General features: G+C 45.3%; 1 protein-coding gene and 1 long non-coding RNA gene across 4 annotated transcripts in view; both read right to left on the reverse strand.

The window, feature by feature from the left end:
- The window catches only part of LOC135376064 (proton myo-inositol cotransporter-like), a 173648-nt gene extending 154612 nt beyond the window's left edge, over window positions 1-19036 (reverse strand). For all 3 annotated transcript variants that reach the window (XR_010417519.1, XR_010417518.1, XM_064608656.1), the window contains exon 1: window positions 18509-19036. Coding sequence is in view for 1 of the 3 variants with exons in the window: in XM_064608656.1 (XP_064464726.1) it covers window positions 18509-18917 (409 nt within the window). In the remaining 2 variants the exon portion in view is untranslated. The remainder of the gene's footprint in view (window positions 1-18508) is intronic.
- Window positions 19037-22464: 3428 nt separating this feature from the next.
- Window positions 22465-23073, reverse strand: LOC135376063 (uncharacterized). Its single transcript, XR_010417517.1, has 2 exons — window positions 22843-23073; window positions 22465-22787 (listed from the first exon to the last, which is right to left on the reverse strand). It is a non-coding gene; the product is annotated as an uncharacterized LOC135376063 (long non-coding RNA).
- Window positions 23074-25899: the final 2826 nt, after the last annotated feature.

The following is a 25899-nucleotide window of genomic DNA, read 5'->3' on the forward strand; positions in this document are numbered from 1 at the left end:
TGCAGAGGCTCACTGCGACTGCCGTAGATGATGCTGCGGTTTCTGACTACATTGACGTTGATAAGGATGATGACGCGTGTGCAGCTATGACTGATGACGGTGTGATTGCTGCTGTTGCCTCCGATGATGTGCAGCAAGACGGCGCCGATGACGCCAGTGAGAAACAAGGCTCCAACATTGACACTTTGCGACCGCACTGACATTCTTCGAGCAGCGCAACAGCATGGCTCAACTCTATGCAATTAGCAAAAGTTTGCAGGAATCGAGTGCCTACACTACTATGTAACAGCTGTCATTGACGAGATTTCTGTGTTTTAATTAAACCTTGCTCTGTAGGACGTTTCTATTCGGTCGTTTCATTTATCCGGATGCCCCGGTATCCGGACGATTTCGCCGGGAACGGCACCGTCCGGATAAAGGGGGTTGACTGTACCGCCCCATTTCACCCACTTCTATAGTATGTAAAATTCTCGAACACATACTCCAACGTAGTTAAGTACCTTGAAGAAAAATGCTTCTTCTATCCCTTGCAGCACGGGTTTCGAAAGCTCTTTTCGTGTGAAACTCAAGTAGCCAGTTTTGTTCACGATATCTTTCTCCACGCGGACAATAATTATCAGACTGATGCCGCTTTCTTAGACTTTCGTAAGCCTTCGATTTGGTGCCGCACCCTAAGCTTCTATACAATCTTTATCTGCTTAACCTCGACCTGTATGTCGTCCGTTGGATAGCTCAATTTTTGACTAATCGTACGTTATTTGTTACTTGCAACAACCACCTATCCCCAAATGTACCTGTGCTTTCTGGTGTCCCTCAGGGTCTATATAAATGACTTTCCTTCAGGCATATCTTCCATGGTCCGTCTCTTTTCTGACGACTGTGTAGTGTACAGGCAAATCCTTTCTCCTTCTGACCAACTAACCTTACAAAGCGACCTTTAACTAATCCGGTGTGGTGCAATGAGTGCCAAATGCCTCTGAACATTGCAAAGTGTCGCATTTTGTCGTTTTCTCAAAGACGGGTCTCCTGTCTTCCTCCCTTCCCATACACTCTAAGTGATATCACATTAACCCGAGCAGATTCTTACAAATATCTGGGAATCCACCTTTCCTCCAACCTAACTTGGAACGAGCACATCAACCACATAATAACTAACGCTTCTCGCTCCCTACGCTTTGTTAGACGCACCCTCACGTTGGCGCCCTCCATCTTAAGCTACTAACCTTCACGGCTCTTGTACGAAGCAAGCTGGAATATGCATTACCTAATTGGGGCCCTCCCCCAAAGTATCTCTGTGACGCCATAGAAGTCATCCAGAATCGGGCGCCCGTGTCATTTCCAACCACTACCAATTCGATACCTCTGTAACCGCATTAAAACCAAATCTTAATCACGACTCACTCGAACATCGTCACCGTCTTGCCAAGTTAGCCCTCTTCCATAGGTTTTTTCGTCTTGCCACCACACCAATCACCCATCGCCCGCCCGAGTGTCATTTTTCCTCGCATTGACCACACTAATAAGGTCACAAATTTCATTGTAATACCAATGCATTATCCAGATCATTCTTTTGTTCAGCTGCCATCGAATGGAACCTACCATCACCTCTCACAACTATTATCAAGCATACATATTTTGTAACACCCTCTCCCGTTCACTCCACCCACAAGACCACCACGCTTGTATGTCAGTTGCTATGAAATTTTTCACCTCCCCCTTATCATATTTGTTAATCATCTGTACTTATGTGAACTAACTCCCTGTTTCACGCTTTAATACTTGTTTTCGTATAAGTTTGTACTGTCGTCATTTCTTTATTTTCCTGTTTACTTACTGCTAATTGTGTTGTTCTTTTTTGCATGCTTGTTTGTTTCTATCAAGTTGCTGTAAATGTATCTTACGCTCCAGTTTCGACCCCCATGTAATGTCCTCCGGACCCTTGGGGTTCTCAGAATAAATAAATAAATAAATATGAATGTTATACTAGTGCGTGCAGGTAGCGTCTGATGTAGGTCCACGGTCTCGTCATGATACAGTAAGGAATACTGCGACACACTTGATTGAAAGCATTGCCGCAAGTTAGCTTGTTTCCCGACTGATTGTGTGCTGAACTGAACTTGCATTTTTGTAAAACAACTTCAATATAATGCAGTCGTAGAGAGATAGTTTCCTTGGTTTTGTGGCATATTGCGCTCACTTCATCTGCTTTCTCTTGGGCCCCGTTTGGGCTATCGCGGCCTCAATGGGGGTCCTGACACATGGGTTGGGAAACACTGAGGCATACTGTATATTGTTACATGTGAAATGTTCTAGTGTACTGAAGCCAGCCTAACTGTTGTATTGTTTGTTGTTCGCATGGTTACTTCTTCAATGTTACTTGAATGAGGAATGTGGAGAATGAGGAAATGTATGCCTTGCATGTTCTGGATGTTCTCTAATTGCTGACCCCTGCTGTTGGGCTAAAATCCAGCAACTACACAAAAAGATTAACAAATGCAGAATAGGAGACAGAAACACGGACACAATGACATGATTGAGATCATGATATGCTGTCAATTTTTTCTGTGTCTCTGGTTCTACATCTCATGAACATGCGCCACATTGCCAGCACCCTTTCCCTCTAGCTATGAAGAGAGCCTCTCAGTAATAAAAATGCAGATTGTCAAATGCACGAAAACAGTGCTCACATTTTTTGGGGTCTTCGCTCATCTAATGTTTATGGCAGAAAATGCTCCTCTAGTTCACATGGCATACTGAATATGAGTGTGCTGCACAGCCACAAACTACATTGTAAATTAGCACTGCAGTATGTTTATCGGCACACATGAAATTACCCTTCATAAGTGCATCATGCAATCTCATTGATTCTGATGCTAATTGCTCACGAAATAACCTGGGGAGGGGTGAAAGGCACTGGAATCACATGTTGTGTCACTAGCAGTGCCATACTCACTCAGCACTGACATCACAAGCAGTGATTTTTCACTGAAGCCTGCAACTCAACAATGTAATTCACATCTTGATTGCAGAAAGAGTAAGCACATGTTTGTTATTACTTGGTATGATGGCAGATCTCTCACGAGCTGCAGCGCGGCTTGAGGGGATTCCGCTAAAGAGGAATCCACGGACGCAATTTTTGAAGCACGGCTTCTCGGTGGAGTACAGAACATTTCGGCGGAATGTACGAATGACAAACTGTTCAGAACTCTAGTCTCAGCAGCAGAAATAGTCCTACAGTTTTGCGATCGATTCCATTTTCAGCGAGATCTCACACGGCATTTATCATCGACGTTCGGCATTTGCATTTACTTTGTTTTCTGCAATACTTCACTTTTTAGTTTTAGCTGATATTGTGATGGTAAGATTAAATGAGATACTGGTCTTATAAAAGGGAATATTTTGATGCAGGAGTTTTTCATACCATTTGCCGCACCGTGCCGGGCAATTTCTTTCTTAAAGTTTTGAGATTGTGGTAACCACGCCACGGTTGTAGTGCTGCTGCATTTGGTAGTTGTGATATATAATTACACGATATAGTACTAACTTAAGTTTCAGATTTAGATGCTGGAAGGTATCTGGTTCTATCATTGCTGCTTGCTCTCCTTAAAGGAGGTAAGAACTCCGATCTGCATGTATTTAGTTACGGGTTTAATAGATGTAATATTGTTCTTCTACGCTTCGTAATTCTATTTACAATTTATTGTTCAATTCTTCTCCTTCATAACTTCTGCAGCGTTAATACAAAAACGCACTCTCTTTCGTATTCGGGCGAGTAGACGCACCACCGTCCAGATACCTCTATCCATCGTTACGTCATCTGAAGAATTGTAGCACCCAATCAGACGCCAACGCGGAGGTACACATAACGTTCTGCTTTACCCTCTTCAAGATGAACTTCATTACACAGCACACTCCTAGCCAACCATCATCCCGAATGACAACGTTCTCGTCTCTGATTTGTTGAAAACGGGAGGCGTAGCCCATTTTGTAGCCGCGCATAATAGATACCTAATAGGCTCCGCCTCTCGTTATCAACAAGTCATGGGCGAGAACGTTGTCATTCGGGAAGATGGTTGGCTAGGAGCGTGCTATGTGCTGGAGATACGCACCTATCAAATTCACCTATACAAAAGGTGTCACAGATAGCATGTTGAAATCGCCGTTTGGAGCCGACACAGTCGGCGGGCTCGCTTGGTACAGTTCATAGCTCCTTTAAGCCACAACTTGACCCGTTTGTCGAGCATGTGACTTCATGACCAACATTTATTTGTTATTTAATAAATCAATATTTGATCAACATAAGTGTCATGATTCTGAACCTGTAATAAGAGTGGTTTTATCTTACGTAGCTCAACTACAAGAAGTGATCTTCCTTAACACACACACAAACACAAATAAGATTTAAAAGCAAATATTCATAGATAATGTCCTATTCTCGCGTTCTGGCCTATTTAGTGGCTTGACTAATTTCTTTTCTTACTTTCCCTTGTGCACGAGAAACTGGAACACAGTAGAGAACACAGGCAGAGAACACATGCAGAGACCACAAATTATTGTGCACATGCTTATTTGGAGTTAGGATGTACGTCAAGAGAGCGCACTAGGTACATATGCAAAACAATATTCCAATCTATCACATTTGACAATTCACCTGCGGGTTATGATATAATTCACCATAAGTTCAGTGATTTTACAAAAAGAGTCAAATCAGGATCACTCATGTCACATTATGGGTCTGCCTCTCAGGTTCTGCATCATTGGTGCATAAACGAGCGGCAAATGTCCGATTCTAAAGTGACTGCATACTCGTGTATTAATTCTGAATGATCGAGAATGTTAAGCTTTAGTCGTTAAGCCTTAGTCTGGTCCGATAGTAGCCTCAACTACAGGATACTATTTCAGGTTTTTTCTTCATGTCATTTTCTTCCTAGTGCTCAGTTACAGCGATTCATGAATACGCACCCTTTTGTCGTTTTATTCCTCTCTGCTACAGCTTCGCGCAGCAGTGCGGTGACACCTTCATCATTACTAAATAACATTGTGTTTTGTTCTTCGGAGTTTCGACGTACGCAGTCCTTTTCACGACAAAAAGTTGTGGTAATCAGACGATTCTTTACTAAGCAGAACGAAAAGCGTGCAGTGTCGTTTACACTATGCTGCTGCCTTGCCGCACAACAAACTTCTACTAACGCAGTGGTACATGAGGCGCTTATACACATAGGATGACAACAGAAGCCCTTTTCAGCTGCCACTATTCAGTCAAACTTACTCAGGGGCAACGCAAACCGTGTACATGGATGGTACAGCTCGAAGCAGAGTTAACTGGAACGCTGCGTCGACCAGCGGAGCAAGGGGGGAGCCACCCTGGCGGCGTCTAGTAGAAATAAAGGGCGAGGAGGTTTTGACATTTCCATTCTAGTCAGAGGGGTGTTCGCTGTGGCGTGCCGAAGAGTGCGCAATCAGGCTGGCGTTATCAACGCTGCGCTCGTTTGAGGGAACGCGAGGGATTGCGAATGCGAAGGGATGCGAACTGAGGGATTGCGAATAATCGATGATATCCCGATGGCGCGCGACAGGTTAGCATGTGCGAACCAGTCGTCTCTCACCTCTCCCAAACTTCCAAAATTAAAATTAAGGTGAAGTGATCCAGATGAGGAAAATTTTCAGAAAAAGGATTGATGTGTGGCAAAAAAAAAAAAAAAAAAAGAAATCAAATCAAAGAAATCAAGCGATTTACGAAAGGTGGGAGAGGCAAATTTGGGGAACATGCAGTCGAGGTAGGGGGGCGAACCTCTGCTGACGAAAATTGAAGTGAGGACAAAGGTCATGGTGAATTTGTCTAGCTCTGATCATCATTCACTACACCAATAATAGAAAACCTTCACGGTGACGCCCTGCACTGCGTGCCAGCATGCACACGAAAAATTTTTGTGTGTACTAATTGGGTGTTCTTCCGAGAAACTCCCGAGAAACGCGATATGCTGCACCATGAAAGCATCGTTTTGTTATTATTTAAAAACTCATTACGATGGTTTCGCGATTACCATCGTTAGTTATTTCAAGCCTCTTCGCATCCTCTATTCCGAGCACAGTAAATTTTCCGGAAGAGACAAGTTGTTATTCATTTCATTCGATCACACAATGAGCGTTTCGGATGACGCGTGCCCATGCGCCAACCTGTTTCCAGTCACGTGCCATGCCATCGATTCTCCGCATTATCTGAGACACGATCGCCAAAACACAAACAGGCGCAGGGTTGATAACGCCAGCTTGATTGGGCACTGTGCTGCACACCACAGCGAACACTCCTCCGACTGAAATGGAAATGTCGAAACGCCCTCTCCCTTTATTTCTCCTAAACGCCGCCAGGGTGGCTCCCCTCTTGCTCCGCCGGTCGAAGCGGCGTTCCAGTTAACTCTGCTTCGAGCTGTACATGGAACAGCGGGGCCATGCTTTCCAAGCATCGCCTCGACGAAAATGGCGCGAGCGCGTTTCCGCTAACGGGCAAGAGAGGGCGCTTCATCTGCATATCTCCTATTGAAAGACGCATGTGTAACAGGCAACCCAGCCGAAAATCAAGGTGGAATTATTCTGCAGGCGGTATGTTCCCGATTAGTCATTTCCATTGTGTGACGTTGCTTTAAGAACGTTATATGGGTTATATATATGGGTGTCTAGAGGTCCGTCGGACGGACACGATTGTTTATACATCGGGGTCCGTCGGCTCAACATTATGTCGTGTTAGATCAAGTTAGTTTAGGTTAGTTTATTCTAGTCAGGTTAGTGCAAGTTAGCTTCGTGCAGCTCTAGGTTAGGTTAGTTTAGGAAACAGTCTACAGGGTGTTACCCTATAAAAGTCTACCCACGCCAGCATGTCGTGCTCGCCAATTACTCAATGCAGGTGGTACGATGTGTTGCCTACGTATAAAACTCATGAGGACATTTCATCGTAGTAAATATCGAAGTGATTGAGCACCGCAACGCAAAGTTATAGCGCAAAACGTGAGGTTCCCGTAGTCAAAATAGCCAAGATGGCGGTGTTGTGAATCTCAGTTGTGACACAGTTCCCCAGACGGCGACGTGTCGCTCTGGCAATCCATCCATACAGTCAGCAGTCAGAGCCGTCCCCACGTTATGTTGTTTCACTGTTTTCAGTAAGCAGACGACATCCCTTCTGGATGTCGTCTGCTAATTACGTCGGCATTTTCGTTCATCACGTTGCTCACTTCGGGAGCAAAATACGACAGTTACATGAAAGCGAAATGAAAACTGCAGTTCCATCCAGCTGGCGGGTATGCGACACATCGCCGTCTGGTGAGCAGCATATGAACTGCTCTTCGCAACGCCGCCATCTTTATTGTTTCGACTACGGGAATTGCACGTTTTGCGTTATAACTTCGTGTTGCGGCGCTCAATCACTTCGAAATCTACCAAGACTAATTGTCCTTAGGAGCTTTATCTGAAGACCGCACAATCTGCCATCTGCATTGAGTAATCAGCGAGTACGGCGTGCCTGCTCGGGCAGACTTTTATGGGGTAACACCCTGTAGTTCCTCATACCACAGACGATCCGACGGACCCCGCTGCGTAAAGAATGGGGTCCGTTGGTCCGACGGACCCGATTGTTTATACATCGGAGTCCGTCGGGACACTCCGCTTTCAACATTATGTCGTGTTAGATCAAGTTAGTTTAGGTTAGGTTAGTTTATTCTAGTCAGGCTAGTGCAAGTTAGCTTCGTGCAGCTCTAGGTTAGGTTGGTTAGGTTAGAAAACAGTCTAGTTCCTCATACCACGGAGCATCCGACGGACCCCGCTGCATAAAGAATCGGGTCCGTCCGACGGACCTCTAGACACAGCCTATAGATATTTCCTCACAAGTTTGCATACGCTTTTGGTTGCTACGTGTTGAGGAAATTACATACGAGCAAAAAAGCGTTGGGCGATTTTGCCAGAAAACGAGTGATGCGCACAAGTGAACGCGGTACCTGTATGTGGATTTCTGCCGCAGGCAACATTAATGTACAGATTAATGTGTGCGCCCAGTTCATTCTTGAACCAATCCTTCATTAGCTTGCACATTTAATGCACCTATATGCTGTGAGACGCTTCATACATTGTGTGTTCTTGTCGCTTCGGATCGCAGTGTTGCTTCCATGAAGATCTTCTCAAATGGGCTCTTGAACGGTTACAGACGAATTGAGTGTAGTACCACGCATATTGTTGTTGCAGACGGACTTGGAACGCTTTCAGGAAAGTTATTTATTATTTTTTTTTTTTTCCAGAGCTCAGAGTTGGCATAGCGCAGCATGCGAAAATAGTGCGTTTTCTTTATTCTCTGTTCCTGTGTTTCAGGCTTGCATCCATCAATGCACAAGAAGTCGTCGACGATTTTGTCAACCCGTATGAATTGAATCCAGCAATCGTGCCTGCACCCACCTGCACCAACCCGTGTGTTGTTGAACTGAAATCTAATGTAAGCACATTGAAGTGATTTTCTACTTGCACAAAGGTGCAAGCTAGCTGGCGTACTGTAGAAGATAAATTTCCTTGCGCTTCAGGAACACACTAGATGATGAGGACGAGAAAAACACAAACAAACAATGAAGCTGGTTTGAGTTTTGTGTCATCCACATCATCCTGCATGTCCCTAAAACTAAGGAAAACGTTACCTCTTTCCCTATGTTAGACGGGTTGAGCAGCAAACATTTATTTGACAAAGGAATGCCAACTTTTTATAATGACAGCCACCTTACTACAACGAAGTACGGAGGTGTGGTTGTAGCTTTGATACGTATTTGCCTCACGCTTCCCTTGTGCTCAATTTCCAGCTGCAGTCAAGAAGAACAGGAGACTAGGTAAGATCAGCGCTTTCGAGGTTGAATGCGTCATACAGTCGTACCTGCGACATGCTAAATAATTAGCCAAACAAGAATATCGGCACTTTCTTTTCATATTAATTGCACTAGTCGTGTGTGGTTGTCGTCCGTGATCAATATATATATTGTTGTACCCAAATAACGGCGTAATAACCTTGTGTTCTACGACCTTCTTGATAACCAGCAAGAAACTTTGGAAGTATCGGAGAAGCTTGTGTGGTCGACTTGTTCCTCCCACCTAAACATCGATATCTTGTCATCAGCGATTGAACGCGCTCGCCCGATAGGGAAATTTACTCCGGCCGGGAAATTTAAATTTAAATAAAAACCGGCCTCTGATGGTGAAATTTCAGTCCACCAAAACAAAAGATAAGTTTTGCACCAAAGTTCTCGATCCTGTGATACTACTATCGCTGTAGCCCAAGACTTTGCTGCTTCTACATGCAATGCATGTCGTAGATTAATCGAATATGGTCGCACACTTGGTATGCCTTTCAAGTTGCGCCACAATAAGCTGCTTACAGATAACAAGTGCTTCATTTACGATAACACATGTGACACCGCACGTGAAGTTCCTAGATAACGACGTGCCTCATTCAGTCAACAGGTCCACCTCCCTTCAGAGTCACATGAACGTGAGAGTCAGATATCGCTTCTTTTTGCTAATATTCGAAGCATTTTGCCTAAACAGAACCATCTCGAGAGTCTTGTCAATGACACCTCATCCGACATTATTGTCCTCGCAGAAACATGGTTAACTTCAGATGTACCGAACACTGAAATATTACAGTCTTATCCTGACTTTACATATCATCGATGTGATCGAGTATCCCGTCGTGGTGGCGATGTTCTGATAGGGATTAGGAATTTCCTGATAGTTACTCTAATATATATTGACTACAGCTCGTATGCCAACTCAATGTGTACCTTTGAAATGACCTGGGTTTCTCTCGTAATCAGATCAAAGCATCTTGTTGTTGGAGTAATATATCGACCACCTGACTTTGTTAATTTTGTGCCCGTCTTTGAAGATGTGTTATCATTAATTTTGCAGCATTTCTAGACTGGTCAATACCGTGCGGTATTTCACCAGAACAGCGTGGTTTCATGGATTTGTGCTTGAGATATAGCATATGTCAGTTAGTGTGTGAGCCTACCAGAATCACTCTTTCCACAGCCTCTATTTTAGACTTAATCTTGACAAATGACCCTGATATTTTTAGCAACATCTCGTTTCCTGACTCACTCAGTGATCATAAAGCAATTCACGTACCATTGCTCCTACATTGCCCATGTAAGCCACCACCAGCTAAGCAAATTAGACTATATGACAGGGCAGATTTTGATGCAATAAATGAGGAACTTACCCCGCTTTCTTAGCAGCAAGTCGTGAAAACTCTGTCAAAGAGAATTGGCAGGCGTTCAAAAAGAAAGTTAACGCCCTTGTCGAGACCTACGTTGCTCTGGTGACAATAAGGCAAAGAAGTCAACAACCTTGGCATTCAGGTGAACTCCGAAAACTAAATAATAGAAAGAAACGTCTATTTTGACGGGCTGGGGAACTGGGACACATTCTGACTTCCCTCTATACCAAAGTTGTGCCAAGTTATACAAAATAGCACTTAAAAATGCAAAACAAACATTCTACATATCTCGACTTCCTGTAATGCTGTCGTCAGACCCATAGAAATTCTGGAGGCCAACCAACTCTAAATCTCATGGAGCCATTTCGCTGAAAGATGCTGATGGTCACGACCTTCCCGATGACATCTGCTCACATGTGTTTAATGATGCTTTTGCAAGCGTATTTACAGATAACGACTGCTAAGACTCCCCCTTGTTACCTACCCTCCACCTTTCCCCCATGAGAGAGGTTACCATATCGATTGAGGGCATTACAAAGATCTTTGAAAGAATGAAGCTATCATCGTCCACTAGTTTTGACGGCATCAATGCAAAGATCCTCAAGAATACTAAACAAATACCTGCCGCGATCGTAACATCAGAACTGACGCTGTCTTCCTGGACTTCACCCTTTTCTACTGTGTAAGTTATCCAATCTTAACCTTGACAGTAATGTGTTGGGTGGATTCTGCATAACCTGCATCATCTATCTGCATAATCACTCACAGGCAACGCAAATAAATGGCACATGCTCTTCTCTCCTTCTAGTAGTTTCTGGCGTCCCCCAAGGCTCTGTCCTCGGGCCTCTCTTTTTTAAATATTCACTTATGACATACCAAATTCTGTTTCATCGTCACTTCGTCTTTTTGCTGATGACTGTGTGCGGTATCGACACATAAGTACCCCGTCAGATTCCATGTCTCTTCAGCAAGATCTTGGCATCATTAGCTCATGCTGCTCTTCGTGGAAGCTTCCTCTTAACGTATCAAAAAGTGTGATATGTCCTCTTCCCGCTCCAAACAAGCCTACAACTGAAAATACGAACTCAATGGATCTCTCATACCTTCTGCAACTACATGTAAGTACGAGGGGTGTTCAAGTCAAACCGTGACTTTCTGTCTCCTTAGTGTACAAATGGCTCGCGCTACTTTTTTTTGTCATTTTCACACGCGACATGCCTCCGTGTTCACCACGTGGTGGTCCAAAGTTTGTGCAAAACAAAAGACACGTGCTGGACAAGATGGCCGACAATGAGGTGAGTGCGTACATCGAACAGCGAATTGTCATGAAGTTTCTCGTGAAAGAAGGCGTAAAGCCATCTGAAATTCACAGAAGGCTTCAGGCTCAGTATGGCTACGATACACTTAACCGCAGCAAAGCGTTTGAGTGGTGCAAACGGTTCCGAGACGACCGTACATCAGTGCAGGATGATCCTGGCCGGGGCGGCTCAGAGCCCTGTGTCAGAGTTCCTGAGAACATCCAACTTGTGGAGCGCTTGATCCTCAACAGATAACATGTCTTGAACTGGCTCGAAAGACGGACCTTTCTGTGGGAACGTTGAACACTATCATTCATGAACAACCACAGTTTCGGAAAGTTAGTGCCCGTTGGGTCCCGAGGCAGCTCTCCGTGTTTGACCGGCAGAGAAGACTGGAAATCTCCCAAGAGCTAAGGTACCGTTTTGACACTGAAGGACTTGATTGGATCATCACGTGCGATGAAACGTGGGTGCACCATTTCACTCCTGAGTCTAAACGTGCATCGAAACAGTGGAAGCATCCGGGCTCGCCAGCTCCCAAGAAGTTATGAAGCACCCCGTCTGCGGGTAAGGTCATGGCCACGGTTTTCTGGGACAAGGCTGGCGTTGTTCATGTTGGTTTTCTGCCCAGTGGTACCACCATCAATAGTCCGTATTACTGCCAGGTTCTCAGGAATGTGCGTAAGGCGCTGAAGCAAAAGCGGCCGGGCCGCATCACCAAAGGAGTCCCCTCTTACAGGACAGTGCACGTCCGCATACTACGCATCTCACGACACGCACCTTACAGGAACTTGGCTGGGAATTCCTGCCACATCCCCCTTACCGTCCAGATCTCGCCCCCAGCGATTTCCATCTCTTCATGCCACTGAAGGCGTTCCTTGGGGGTCGCCACTTCAGCTGCGACGACGAGGTCAAGAATGTGGTCCAATCATGGCTGCTACGCGCCAGTATGAATTTCTACGCTGCTGGCATCCGAGCCCTCATAAAATGCTGGGACAAGTGCATTTGTGCAGCTGGAGATTAAAAAATAAAACTAATTTCTCGCCTGTAAGTTCACTTTATTTTTGTGAAAAATAAAGTCCCGGTTAGACTTGAACACCCCTTGTACTTAGGATTGCATCTCACTCCCAACCTCTCCTGGTCCACTCACGTCAATACCATAGTAAACAACACTAATAGAGAACTTGGCTTTTTAAAACGAAACCTAACATTAGCACCTCCTAGTGTAAAATTACTTGCCTATACAGGTCTAATATGACCAAAAGTGGAATATTGTTGCTGTATTTGGAGCCCCCATACAGCCAACCTAATTGCTCTCCTTGAAAGTGTCCAAAATGGTGCCGCACATTTTATCACTAACAGCTACCATTACCCTTCTAGTATCTCTTCTATTAAGCATGCTATTGACCTTCCCGACCTTGACCTTCGCAGAAGAAACGTCCGCCTTTGCTTGTTTCGTAACTTCCTGGTTGGTGTCCACATTCTACCACATTTTCTTTCGCCAGCTTCATGTGTGTCCCCATGATTGGATCATTCGTTGAAACTAGAACCGATCAATGGATGTACGTCTCAGTACTTATTTTCTTTCTCTCCATGCGCAGTCGTTGAATGGAATGGCCTTCCACAGTCCTTGGTCGCAATCACAGATCATGCCACATTCAAACGCTCACTGTCCATGTACATCGGTGTCTAATATGCATACCATAGCTGTGTATTCATGTTTAACTGTTTAGTAACACAATATTTTTCATATGTTCCTGTTTCATGATCTTGTTTATTTGGCCAATGTTACTATGTTTCTTATGTCATGATAGGATGCCATGTTATCGTTTTTGCTCCCCCTCATGTAACGCCCTTGTAGGGCCCTTGAGGAATGTACATAAATAAATAAATAAAAAGTGTACCTCACTACCGTCAACTGAAGACATCCCTACCGTGGCATCGATGCAACATTTCTCAACAGCACACTATAGAGAACACCTGTCTGCTACTACTGCACAATAATCGGTCATATACCACATTTGTGTCACCGCCGTCTGACGAACCTTTAGAAGCAACACTCTACAATGCCGGATACAGACAACATTTTCCACTTTTCCCAACATACCAGTGTAGACAACAGTGGGAAGATCAGGATGTGGGTCCTCACAAGTATTGCAACTGATGCACTGCAAGGAGTTATAGATACTGGCACGACAGTCTCTTGCATATCAGAATCTCTTCGTCGTCGCTTAGAAAAGGTGAAGACACCCGTATCGGAAGTACAGTGTGTACAACTGGATAATGGTGCAGTCACATCTTTGCGATGTTGTTGTACTGCAAGGATAATGGTTGCCGATAGTGTTTACGTTGTTCAGGTTCTGAAACTGAGAAGATGTGTAGCAGACATTATTTTGGGATATGATTTTCTGGGCTCGACAGCTACACTCGTCGACTGCATGGATGAACCTTTATTTGAATGTTGACAGCTCACTTTCCCCGGACGACATGCCTGATAGCTCCCAGGGAGGTCACTGTTATGCATTTCACTTCTGTTCCCCCATACATTTCCACGAAAGTTCACCTGCATTTGGCCACTGACTTGCCTAAGATTGAAGGACTCTTCACGTTGCATCGCTGCCATCTTCTTGAACGTTCTCTCTGTGCACCAAATGCCGTCTCGCAATTTTCAGAAGGTGTCGCCCATATGTGGATAACTAACTTGACAGCACATACACAGCGTTTTTCCCAAAGGTACCAAACTAGGAATATTCCAACTCGACTGCTCCACGTTGTGTGCACTATTGCAATATTCCGGAAGGAGTGAAAGGTACTCTAGACGGCGTGCATATCAAAGACCTCTCTCACACGCTACAGGTAAGCTATAGTAATTGTTTTCGTGTAAAAATGTGCCTTGTTAGGTCATGCAAGTTGCCGCAGAAGAAACCGAAAACTGTATGGACAGGTCTTTCGATATTCACTTAAATTCAACTCCTCCTGGCATGGGTTCTACTAGATGGAGGACAAGAAAACAAGCTCCAAAGGAAGTCAATTCTGCTAAAGCATCTCTCACATTTGATAAAAAAATGATGCGGCCACTATATGGTGATGTTGTGACTCAACCAAGACATGATACTGGAAAGTTATGGATTGGAAAGGTGGATTGTCAACTAATACTGGTGTTGCCGACAATTAAGAAACCTTTTTTGCAGTTAAAATCTGCAAGGAAGCATATGTAAATGCTGCTATTCATACCGCAGGTAACTGAAGCTATGGCATGCACATGCACATTACGTAACTTGTGTCCACTAAAGTGGTAGGGATCCCACCCATTCATTGGCTAGTAGATTGAACCATTATTGCTACCCAGTACATGGAATGCTGTACAACGTTGTTGCTGTTCAATGTACAACGTTGAAACATAGAGGAGAGGTTCAGAAGTTGATCGCTATTGTGAAGGGGCTCGTTATTTTATGCCCCACATCCCCACCAGCAATGGGGTAGAGTATCACCTCTGGCGATGAACCTCCCCACTCTCCATCTCAAAATAAAGTTGTTGCTGTAGAGGAGAGATGCAGGGAAGATTATTGGAGAACATAGCCAGTACTCGAAGAGAATGGCACTGTCTCTGTAAAAATACTTGATGCTGTTCAACCAGTTGCATGCCCACATATTTTGACCTGTGTTTTTATAGGATGTATGACGCTTGGAAGGTGTTTGGACAGCTGCCTATTGCTTCTTAGAATTTCTGGGTATTTAAAGCAGAACAAATAATCACAGCAAATAAGACTAACACAATAATTATTAGGACCATTTTGTTCTGAATTCATTACAAAAACTTTGGCACATCATTCTTATCATTAGTATTATTCTTACTTTTTTTATACATACTGTATGGGCAGACATTGCAACATCACTCTCTTGAGTCAGAGTAGTTCCAAAAGGAGCAAATTGGAGACAAACAGGATGGACTGAATTACAGTAGCTAGCTTGTGTTACAATGTTCTCACACTTCCTCCGTCACGATGTGATCCGCGTGTCTCTATTGGCCTACTTGTCTTTGGTCTCACCACAGAATTTCATGCTTCCCCGATAACTTGTGTGCTTGCCAAATTACAATCCTGCTGCAAGCAATACCTCAAGTGTACAACTCTTTCACAGGGTGACAATGCAAGCAATTGCAATTCATTTGCTATATGAAGCTTGAGAACAATTAAGGAACTAAGGCATGTGTGGAAGATAGCTATGTGTAGTGCCCAGAATATTGGCAAACATGGGAGCCTAAGATGGCAGCACAAATACAAATGGCAAATAAACTTGTATTGGTGCTGGGTTTTGAGCCACAACAACTTTGAGCAGGAAAGCATGGTGGCCCAAATTTTCATGATCGCTGTTTCCAAATTATCGAAATGGTAGTTTATCGTGTTGGATTGTGTCTGCTGTACTGCTCTATGCCTCTAATGTCAGATTTGTGTTTGTAGCTTCAAAGTGTGTTTGTTGTTACTTTGCTGCATCCTCACAAGACAGTGACACTTTGTAATATTAGTTTTTGTATCTGGGGACTGTGTCGTGGGTTTACCCTGCAGTCCCATTTCTTACATGTTTTCCTTTGTTTCGTATGGCTAATAAGGAAAGAAAGAAGTGACACATTTCTGAGTATGTGTGGATGTTCCCCTGTTAATACTGAATAGGTTTCTCCCCTTAATGGATTTTGGTAGGATTTATCTCACTGAATTGCATCCGCACCTCACCTCAACACACAATCCTAGATGACTGGCTTCCTCTCCTCCTGTCCCACTACATATTACAAAAGTGTCATATACCATGTGACAGTCATGCCCTGGAATGTTGGCTCTGGTGTAACTATGATAGTGACTCATACTTATACCCCTATGTGTGAGTTACTACAAAAAGTTGGAGACGAAATTTGGGCATTACAGTAAATGTTCCTCGCTAAGAAGATCTACCACTGTAAGAGCTGAACTCTGCTCTGTGAAGTCGTCAATTAGTGGATGCCACTTACTGAGAATCACCACTGGGAGCAACGACAATGTGACGCGAGAAGAGATATACTGTAGGATAAGCAGTTATTTATACACTATTCTTCTTCCAATCATACCTGCAACAATAACAGGCAACAAAAACATATTTTGCGTATAAGGACTTTGTCAAATATTCGTCAAAGTTGGCTGTAATTTTGTGACTATGCAGTAGAGGATGGACAGAAACTGATATTTTTGTACTTGTTACTTGAGTCTTGCTAAGGAGCTGCCTATCAACGACCCTGTAAAGCACTATAGACTTTGTCTATGTACAGGTACACATGAATACCCTGTTGGATGTGCATTAAATCTTGGATCTAGCGTTTTCTTTGTTGCTTTTAATGTAACTTGATGAAGCGTGGTCCCCCACGCGAAAGCTTGTATATATTAAACTAAGGAAGCTTCCGTGTTGCTTTTTGTATTGTGCTACATTTCTTATCGGACTTGACGTCCCCTGTTTCACCAAGATTTTGCTTTTAATGTCAAAAGGTCTCATGCATACATGGTGAGTGATAGGTGCAAGAACAGATCATCTCTCCACAATTCTGGGTGGGGCTGAGGACGGTGGCAACTTGGTAGAAGGATACAAGTTGCTCAGACACGCCATCTTCCGCGAGGGACATTAAATGTGGTGTGCCGTGAATCGAGATTTCGGCGCACGTTAAAGAACCCTAAGGTGGGCAAAATTAATCCGCAGACTCGACCACTGTGGCGTCGCTCATGATCGGCGCTGTCTCGAGATGTAAAGCCCCAAATTATTATTATTATGAATGCTGAGTGGTATCTTACAGATTTGTTCCGATATTCTGGCATTGCCTTCTGTGGTACTGTCTTTGTTTTGTTTTTGTGTGAACACAGTGTTCAGAATGAGTGGTTTACATGCCCAATAACTGAGATGAAAAAAAGCTTCCGGGCAAAATTATGCTGGAATCTGTCACTAAGGTAGGCATCACTAATATCACGGTCAAAGTCTTGAAATTGGTCTTTCGCTGCGAGCAAGATTCTCACTGACTATACTGCTGAGGTCCATTCAAGGGATCTGGGCAAACTCTTGACTCTGTCATTTGCGTGCTCAAGTAAAGCATTTTCACACACACGCAAGCAGTGATGAAAGCAGTAAGAGTTTGGAGGTTATAACAACAAATTAAGGCAGCTGCATACAACAGCAGTCATCATTAATATTTGCACTGCAATTAAAAAACATGCAGTTTTTATATCGATAGAATTAGAATATTCGTTAGTCCTACAATATTTGATCTAAAAAATAAGTACACATTTTTTTTTAAGTGAGCTGCAGTTGAGATGCATTGCCAACAGCTAAATTTCATACAGAAATTAAAAAAAACATACTGATGTTTCATGCCCCATTCCTCATCAAAACTTGGAGCACTCATTGTCACGGTAAACATTTTCTCGGACCTTTGGTATGGTGCAATGGAGGTGGTCATGTTTTTGGCTATGGCTCTACTTCGTTCATTTTCGGACCAGAGGAGATATTTACAGCATCATTTTACATGGACAATCACACAATTCCATACACAAGTGTGGGGTTCTCTATGCACAGTTAATATTTCTTTCGACCACTTATCACCATCGTGCCGCGTGAGCACTGTCAAAGTGGAAAAGTACTGAGCACTTGTTGCGTACCTGAAGTACCGGTACTTGGAAAATAATTCCTTGTAGTTTTGAAGATTACCGTCCCACATCCTGTACTGTGTACTTTCCACATTTTCTGCCGTGTAATTTGCACTCTACCATTTCTAACATCGGATCGCCTGCTCGTTACCAAATCATGGCATATAAAGGTATGGTTTTGACGTTTTGACAGTGTTCGCTGCTAACATGTTGAAAAATTATGTCCCAGTTACATACTGGGTTTCGCTGGTTACTGCAGGCGCATATAGAGACAATATTATAAATTAATGAAATATAATAATTAGTCACCTTACCTATTCCCGCTCCCACAATCAATCTTCCTCCAAGCAACATTCCCTTGTTGACTGCAACACCCATAAGAACAGCACCGACCGCGAACACCAAGCTCGCTACTAAGACAACGGGTTTTCGGCCCATTGCATCTGTAGCCGTGCCCGCAACAATAGCAAAGGCCCATGCTCCGGCAATGGTCACAGACACTACTAATTCTTGCCACACAGGAGTTAACTGGAAATAGTTCTTCAGTTGGATCATAGCTCCAGACACAACACCAGTGTCGTAACCAAACAGAAATCCTCCAACAGCTGACAGCAAAGTCGCGCAAACCAAATATCGAGTGACCGGAGTCCTACTTGCCGCCGTCACATCGTTCCCAATGATACTTTGTCGCTCATCCGTGAAGTCATTCATATCGGACTTCATTTTCAATCGTCACAGAAGAGTCAAACCGTCAAACCTCAACTGCTTCAGAGGCAGATCGCAAATCCCGGAGCAAACGAGCAGCAGCAGCACACGCAAACCACCGCCCCCCCGCCAGCTGCTTGGCGTCGCCGTCGTCGCCAGTGGCCGGTTGCATTCGAGGCGCAATCGATGGCACCCAGAATCAGATGGGCAGCACATTTCTGTTATCCTTCATTAATGCAATGACATATGCAACGAATACAATAATGCGACACATCGGCGTAGAGAAAATATAGTTTGTACGATCTGTCTGAGTTTTCATTCTTCGTGCCACCTATATAGGAATCGATCGAACACTCGATCGTTTTTACCAACAGTGAGCTAGAAATATAGTATCTGTTTCTATGCTGAGCTGGAATGGTGGCTCAAACCGGGCACTCGATCGTTTATACCGGCTACCCATTTCGACCATCTGGTTCTTTTGACGTAGATGGGTAGAAATCCAGCGAACCGGTAGAGATGTAGGAAGGGAGTTGCCTGAGGACTAAAGTCGCCGATATTTTGAACAGAATCACTACGTTCACATAATCCCCTCCACACTCTAACAAAGCGGCCATTCACTCCGGCCGTAGAAGCCCGTACGGACCCTTTCTTCCCTCGGGGCTGTTGACCCACAATTCGCATGAACCTTTAAACACGTCACACCTAACCATTTAAATACCATGCCAATGATGAGGACGGTGCCCAGAAGAAGAACAGTCTCTGTTCGAAATATCGGTGGCTTCTGTCCTGAGGCAACTCCCTTCCTGGTTCTTTTGACGTGTGCCAAAAAATATCCAGCCATTTTCGGCGCACGTAAAAAGAACCCGAGGTGGTCGAAATTATCCGCAGACCTACCCTACGGCACGTGTAGCATGTAGCGAACAGGAACTCATTCGTGTCAATTTACTCCCAATGGTAATGCATTGGCATTATAGTCCTCACTATTGCTCGCTATACGCCAGAATCGCAGGGTGGTCTGTCTGTAGCCACGGCGCAGCGCGCATGCGCGGTGAGTGGAGAGTCAGGAGAGTGCGACGAGCAATGCGGCCACGCGCGTCGGCGCGACTTGGCATTGGGCCTTCAGCAGGAAAATCAGTTGCGCTGCGCATGCGCCAGCAGCGACGTCATATGTCGTTCTTTACCGCTGCTACGCCGTCTGCTCGCTTCGAGTGCGCATGCGCTAGCAGACAGCGGTTTGCTTGAGGATGCGATTTGTGGAAGAAGCAGCTTTGCGGAATATTCCGTTCAAGTTCCTCGCTGGACATCCGTCAATGTTCACCAGGTGAGGGAACGTTTCAGTAACGCCTGCGAGTTGCATGCTCGGTTGAAAAAGCGAGGGCGTCTGTACAAAATGTTTCCATGGGCCGCTCTGTTACTACAGATGCAACAAGTGCAAGTCCACTTTTTCTCAGATGCACTCTCTCAGCCCAGGCAAGAGCAGCGCCAGGTGAATGTACACAACTTCCAAGACGCACGAGTGCAATTCTGAAGCTGGTAAGAACGTCTCATGCTTTGTTACACTAATACAGACATGTCACTCGCGTTCAATGCACTTATTTTGCAGGTGTCGCAACAAATGATGCAGTGGCATAAACCGACAGTCTGGTGCATAATGTATAACCATACTGCCCAGTTCGACAAATTCGGGTGACGTCTTCGGACTAATATATAACCTGTTCTGTCTCAACACCAGTGGCGTAGCCACGGGGGGGGGCTAGGGGGGGGGGGCTCGGGCCCCCCCTACCTGCCACGGACCGACCCACGGAAATCGTGCAAATCCGAGGAGAAAATAATATACGGGGGGTGACAGTGTGCCGATCGCGAAAGTTCTTTCAGCTCAAGGCGTCTAAGCAGCACTGTTGAATGGTTTTCAAAGTATGAGCTTTTCAAAATCCTTCCAATCTCGTGACACCACCTCATTGGACATGACAGCCTATACATGTAATCGTATTGTGCACGTCCAAATCAAATATTTTCTTATAGTGTAGTGTAGGTTTCTTTCTTTCTTTTTTTTTTTTTCTGCGTCTTAGTCGTGACGCTGCCCGCTTCCAGCGTGGCCAACCACGGCGAGCAGTTTTCATCTTCACCACCACCACCACCAACTATTTCCATTCTGTTTTTTTTAACCGCATTTTGTACCGTGCATGAGTACGTGTGTGTTGTCGCACCCAGGATCAGCGGGAGGGGGGGGGCGAGTTTTCATATCGAGCCCCCCCTACCTTGGAGGTCTGGCTACGCCACTGCTCAACACCGAAGTCAGTAAATGTGTAAGAAATATCGTGGTTCCGCGAATTATCAGTAATCTTTCGTTGTGCTTAATTATTCCTCTTATTTTGTAGTTGTGTTTTTACTCAGAATTCTCATGCTGTATTCTTGCTGTAAGTGGGGCAACAATAAAACACATGCGGATTGGGGGGGGGGTATATATTTATTCAAAGGAAAGGTCTGCCAGACCAAGGTCGGCATGCTATTCCATTAAAAAAAAAAGAAAAATAAATGAAAAGAAAAAAGAGGAAAAAAAGGTGAGACGCCCTTAAACAAGTAAAAACAAAACGGAAAAAGAAAGAAAGGAGAGAAAAAGAAAAATAAAGCAACGAAGAAAGAAAGAGAAAAGAAAAAGAAAAAAAGAGATGGTGAGACTCCTGGAGCGCGCAGCTCAGAGCTTAGAGGCCAAGCCAGTGCACTTCAGAAAGTGCAAAAAAGCACTTGTGACGGCCCATTGTTGGCGCTGAGGCACAGGGCCAAGAAGTGCGGCCAGCGTCAGCTGGTTGTGGCGGAAACGTTCGAGGCAGCGGAAAAGGGTGGCGCGATGGTTAGTGGGCAGGCTTGGGGCAGGTCAGCAGGAGGTGCGACGTGCCTTCAACCGCTTCGCAAACGTCGCAGAGGGCCGAGATCTGCCTCCCCGTCATGCGCTGGACCGGTGGCGTGTACGCCAAGTTGAGGCGCAGCCGGTGGAGGAGTGTCTCTTGTGGCCGTTCGAGACGTCCTGGTGGGGAGAACTCCACCGCCGGGTCGATGGAGCGAAGGAACTGGCTGAAACGGGCTGATTCGCGAATGATTCACTGCGCCTCTTGGGCGGCCCAGCGGCGGATTTGTATGTGGCAGGCCGAAGGAGTGAGCGGTATGTGCGCCGCGCCGTCGGGTTGTTCGTGTGCGCGCCTGGCCGCAGCATCTGCTCGATCGTTCCCGCCGAGGCCAATGTGGCTGGGTATCCACTGGAGACATATATTGTGCCCGGAAGCAAGGTCGGTGTTGGCTGGGACACTGTTATTGTCTGTAGGCCCAGGCAAAAATCTGGAGTGGGACCACTTCAAAGTGGTTTATTGGACAGGTCCCACTTTGAGTGTGGGACCACTTAGTGACTGGGACCAGTTGAAAGTGGAACCAGCTTCACGATGGTCCCACTTGAAGTGGAACCAGTGGAATTGATCTAGTGGTCCCCTCTGCTAAGTGGTCCGGGATCCGACCACTTAGCAGCTGGGACCACTGAATGCATGACCGAAAATAATGCGTAGAAATGCACATATTGCTCAAGTAATTACCGTTTATTCTGCTAAAAGCATACACTGAGCAGAAAGAAATAATCAATACATCTCTACATTTACATACCATGTAGTATAAGTATAAGTCTGATCACTCACTGTGTCTAGACAAAGCATATGCCTGACTGTGCTATGCACTCACGGACCACAGGGAGCTTTCGTTCGTTGGCCACCTCACATCTTGTATTTTCTTAGAGAAGATGACACGACACTCCTGTTTTCCATGCAGGTCGCGACATACACCCCATTCCTCTTCACCGCACGTTCGGAATCTTATCCTGTTTCTCTTCAAGTTCCCCCGAAGTTTCTAAAATGAAACATCTAATTAATAGTAATCAAAACGTCACGGTCATCACTCATACCTGCAAACATTCGCGACGTGCAGTCCGATTGGCGTTTCACAGTGCGTTCTTGCCCCTACACCGTTTACGTCTTCTTGGCGTCAAAACTCTTCCGGGAAATCGACAATGTGTTGCACACGAACCATTGTCATTGCATTGTCTTACAAAGCGCACTGAAACACACGTAAATACTGCACAGGAGATACACCATCACCATCCTTGCGACGGCTACTGAAGACTAAACCAACTTGCTGCGACGCGTCCCAGCTCAAACTTCCAACTGCCACCGCCCAGTGTTGCCAGGTCACTTAGGCGAAAATTCAGAAGCTCGGCATCAGAAAATTCAGTAGAATTCAGTAGATGCACAGGGCAAACGCTCCACGGCGACCTAACTAGTGGGCCATATGATAAATAAATAGGAACTTTCACGATATATAGGCGACAGAATACGTGAAATATACTTGTAATTTGGTGTACACAGTTAAGAGGTGCTTGCACACCGTCATTCGATCACGTACTCTCGCTCATACATATTCGCAGTTAAGTTAAATCAGTTCTTGTCTCCTGTCAGTCGCTTCGTGTGCAGCGGTCCAGTGATAGTTTCTGTCGAAAGCTGTTCACGAGGTTCACCTAAGAAAATATCGGTTCCACGCACGCGCTCGAATGGGACAAGCAGAGGAGGTTTACAACGAAACTTCCTAACGACGGAAACATAAACTCGTCGGAACTCGTTTGCTATGTTACCGGGTGTCCCCTGGAATATGCATGATTCTGCAATGTATTTGCTATAAATTGTTTTACTTGGGCAGCTGCTCGCTTTTTTAAAGGTGACTGCTTGCAGATGCCACATAACGCGTAGACCCCTCATTATGTCAAAAGTACATGATTTTCTCGCTCGTACGCGGACTACGATGCAACCAGACAGTGCCAGCAAACCTGAATTGGAGTTTGCTATGCAAAACCACGCTTCAGGCAAAAAATTCAGTAGATTTAAGAGCGTTTTGACCTTTTTTCAGTAGACAGACTCGGAGTCCAGTAGATCTACTGAAATTTCAGTAGACCTGGCAACACTGCCACCGCCACCACTGCCACTCTCGCTCGCCTCTCGCCCTCTCCTCTCCCTCTCGGCTCTCGCCGTTTGAAGTTTGAATTGCCGTGGCGTCTTCACATTGCATCAGCCGCTGCAATTACATTTTCTTTTTTTGTTGTTGTCTTTCTTCTAGTATTTAGCTTAATTTTTGTTGTTGAGATGTATTTTTTTACATTTCTCCGGTACTTAATATGTTATGATATTATCAGATGCGAATGTGCACGAAATGGAGTTACAGCATTCGCAGACGCGCGCACCTCGATAAACAGCAATAAAAAGAGACAATGCCTGTGCTAAAATAGATCAGAGTAATAGATCAAACAAAACATGGCAAGTGTGGACAAGATGAAATCTCAAAGGGGGAAGCTGGGAAGCTGCCCAACTTGGAGTCTCAGCGACCATTCTGGGAACAAAATGGTACCTGTGAGGCTCCAGCTGGAACTTCTGGAACCATCTGAGACCAGAGTGGTACCACTGATGTCACCAAAGTGGAACCAGCCACCCCACTTGGGAATCCAGCTGGGACCATCCACATTCAACTGGAACCATTCCGGGACCATCAAACATCCAGCTGGAACCAGTCCAGATTCAACTGGAACCATTCTGGGACCAGTCCAGATTTTCGCCTGGGGGTCGTCGGTTGTTTTGGTGCAGTGTGAGTCGAGTGTTTCCAGTGCCGCCTTGCTGTCCGACAGGATGGTCCAGGTTCCTTGGGGGCGATGTTGTGATGTGCCTGAGAGCCGCGTGGATTGCGAAGAGCTCGGCTTCGGTGGTATGGGAGGTGGTATGGGAGAGCCTGAAAACTTGCTCGATGTTACCATGCGGGACGTAGATGGCTGCAGTGACCCTATCAAGTGTTACCGATCCGTCTGTATAGATCGCTTGACGCTGCTGATGCTGCACCGATAGGTGTTCGAGGACGAGCTGGCGCGCAACGGCTAACGGTGTCTCCCCCTTCCGACCTAGGCCAGGGACGCTCGTCAATACCTGGGGCTTGGCGAGGGCCCATAAAGGAGGGGCGTAGGATACTCCTGAGGAACGATCCGGGAGGATAGCCTTAAGCTGTCGGACGGCGCCGCCAAAGGCCGATGCGGGGCGGGCATCCTCAATGGACAGCAGGTAATGGCAAGGGTGCTGCACGAAGAAGCGCGCAAAGATGCGGAGCGTCTCTCTGTCCCGTAGAATATGCACGGGCGTCTCTTGCGCCTCCGCAAGTACCGTGTAGGTTTCAGCCGTACGTGGCAGTCCAAGGCATACTCGGAGGCCGCGCGCTTGGGCATTGAGGAGGTCCCGCTCACCCGTTGCATGAGGATTGTGTTAAACTGACTGTGTTTTTACTGATTTCAGATTTTCATGCATGGAGAGAAGAAATGCACAAGGCAGCCAAGAGCCATTTTACAAAAGACACAGGGGCAAAAATATCGAAAGATAGAGGTTTAAAGCGTTATTATATTCATAACTGATCAGTTGCTTTTACAGAGAGGACACATCAAAGGAAAGGGTCCATAAAATCATAATGTTCCGTCAGGCATGGGGCGCCCTGCATTGATGATACATGATACGTCTGCACGTTCAAACTGGCAATGTTCCAGGACATAACGGGACATATATGCTCCGGGGCCCCCACCATCTCGTTCATGATCAGAGCCGCCAATTAAGACATAATTAACGTTTTCAAATTTCCAAAGATTCTCTAAGACGTGGTATGGAGCTCAGAATTTGTGCGACTACAACACAGCAGCGTGTACAGCTTGAGACAAAAGTTCACAGCACTGGCGCTTTTCTTCATCGGAGCAGCACCCTACCAGTTACCAGCAAGAAATCGAATGAGAAACGGGTTGACTATTTTTCTCTCAGTATGTGTCCGCTTTTGTTTGATGCTAGGTGTCACTCCAATGGAGAAATGTGACACCATGGTGTTCCGTAAACTTTTGTCCCAAGCTATACATTGTACAACCCTGACATGCTAACAAACACTGCTCGGTAGG

The sequence above is a fragment of the Ornithodoros turicata genome, unplaced genomic scaffold (assembly GCF_037126465.1).
Source record: "Ornithodoros turicata isolate Travis unplaced genomic scaffold, ASM3712646v1 ctg00001007.1, whole genome shotgun sequence".
NCBI classification, from domain to species: Eukaryota; Metazoa; Arthropoda; class Arachnida; order Ixodida; family Argasidae; genus Ornithodoros; species Ornithodoros turicata.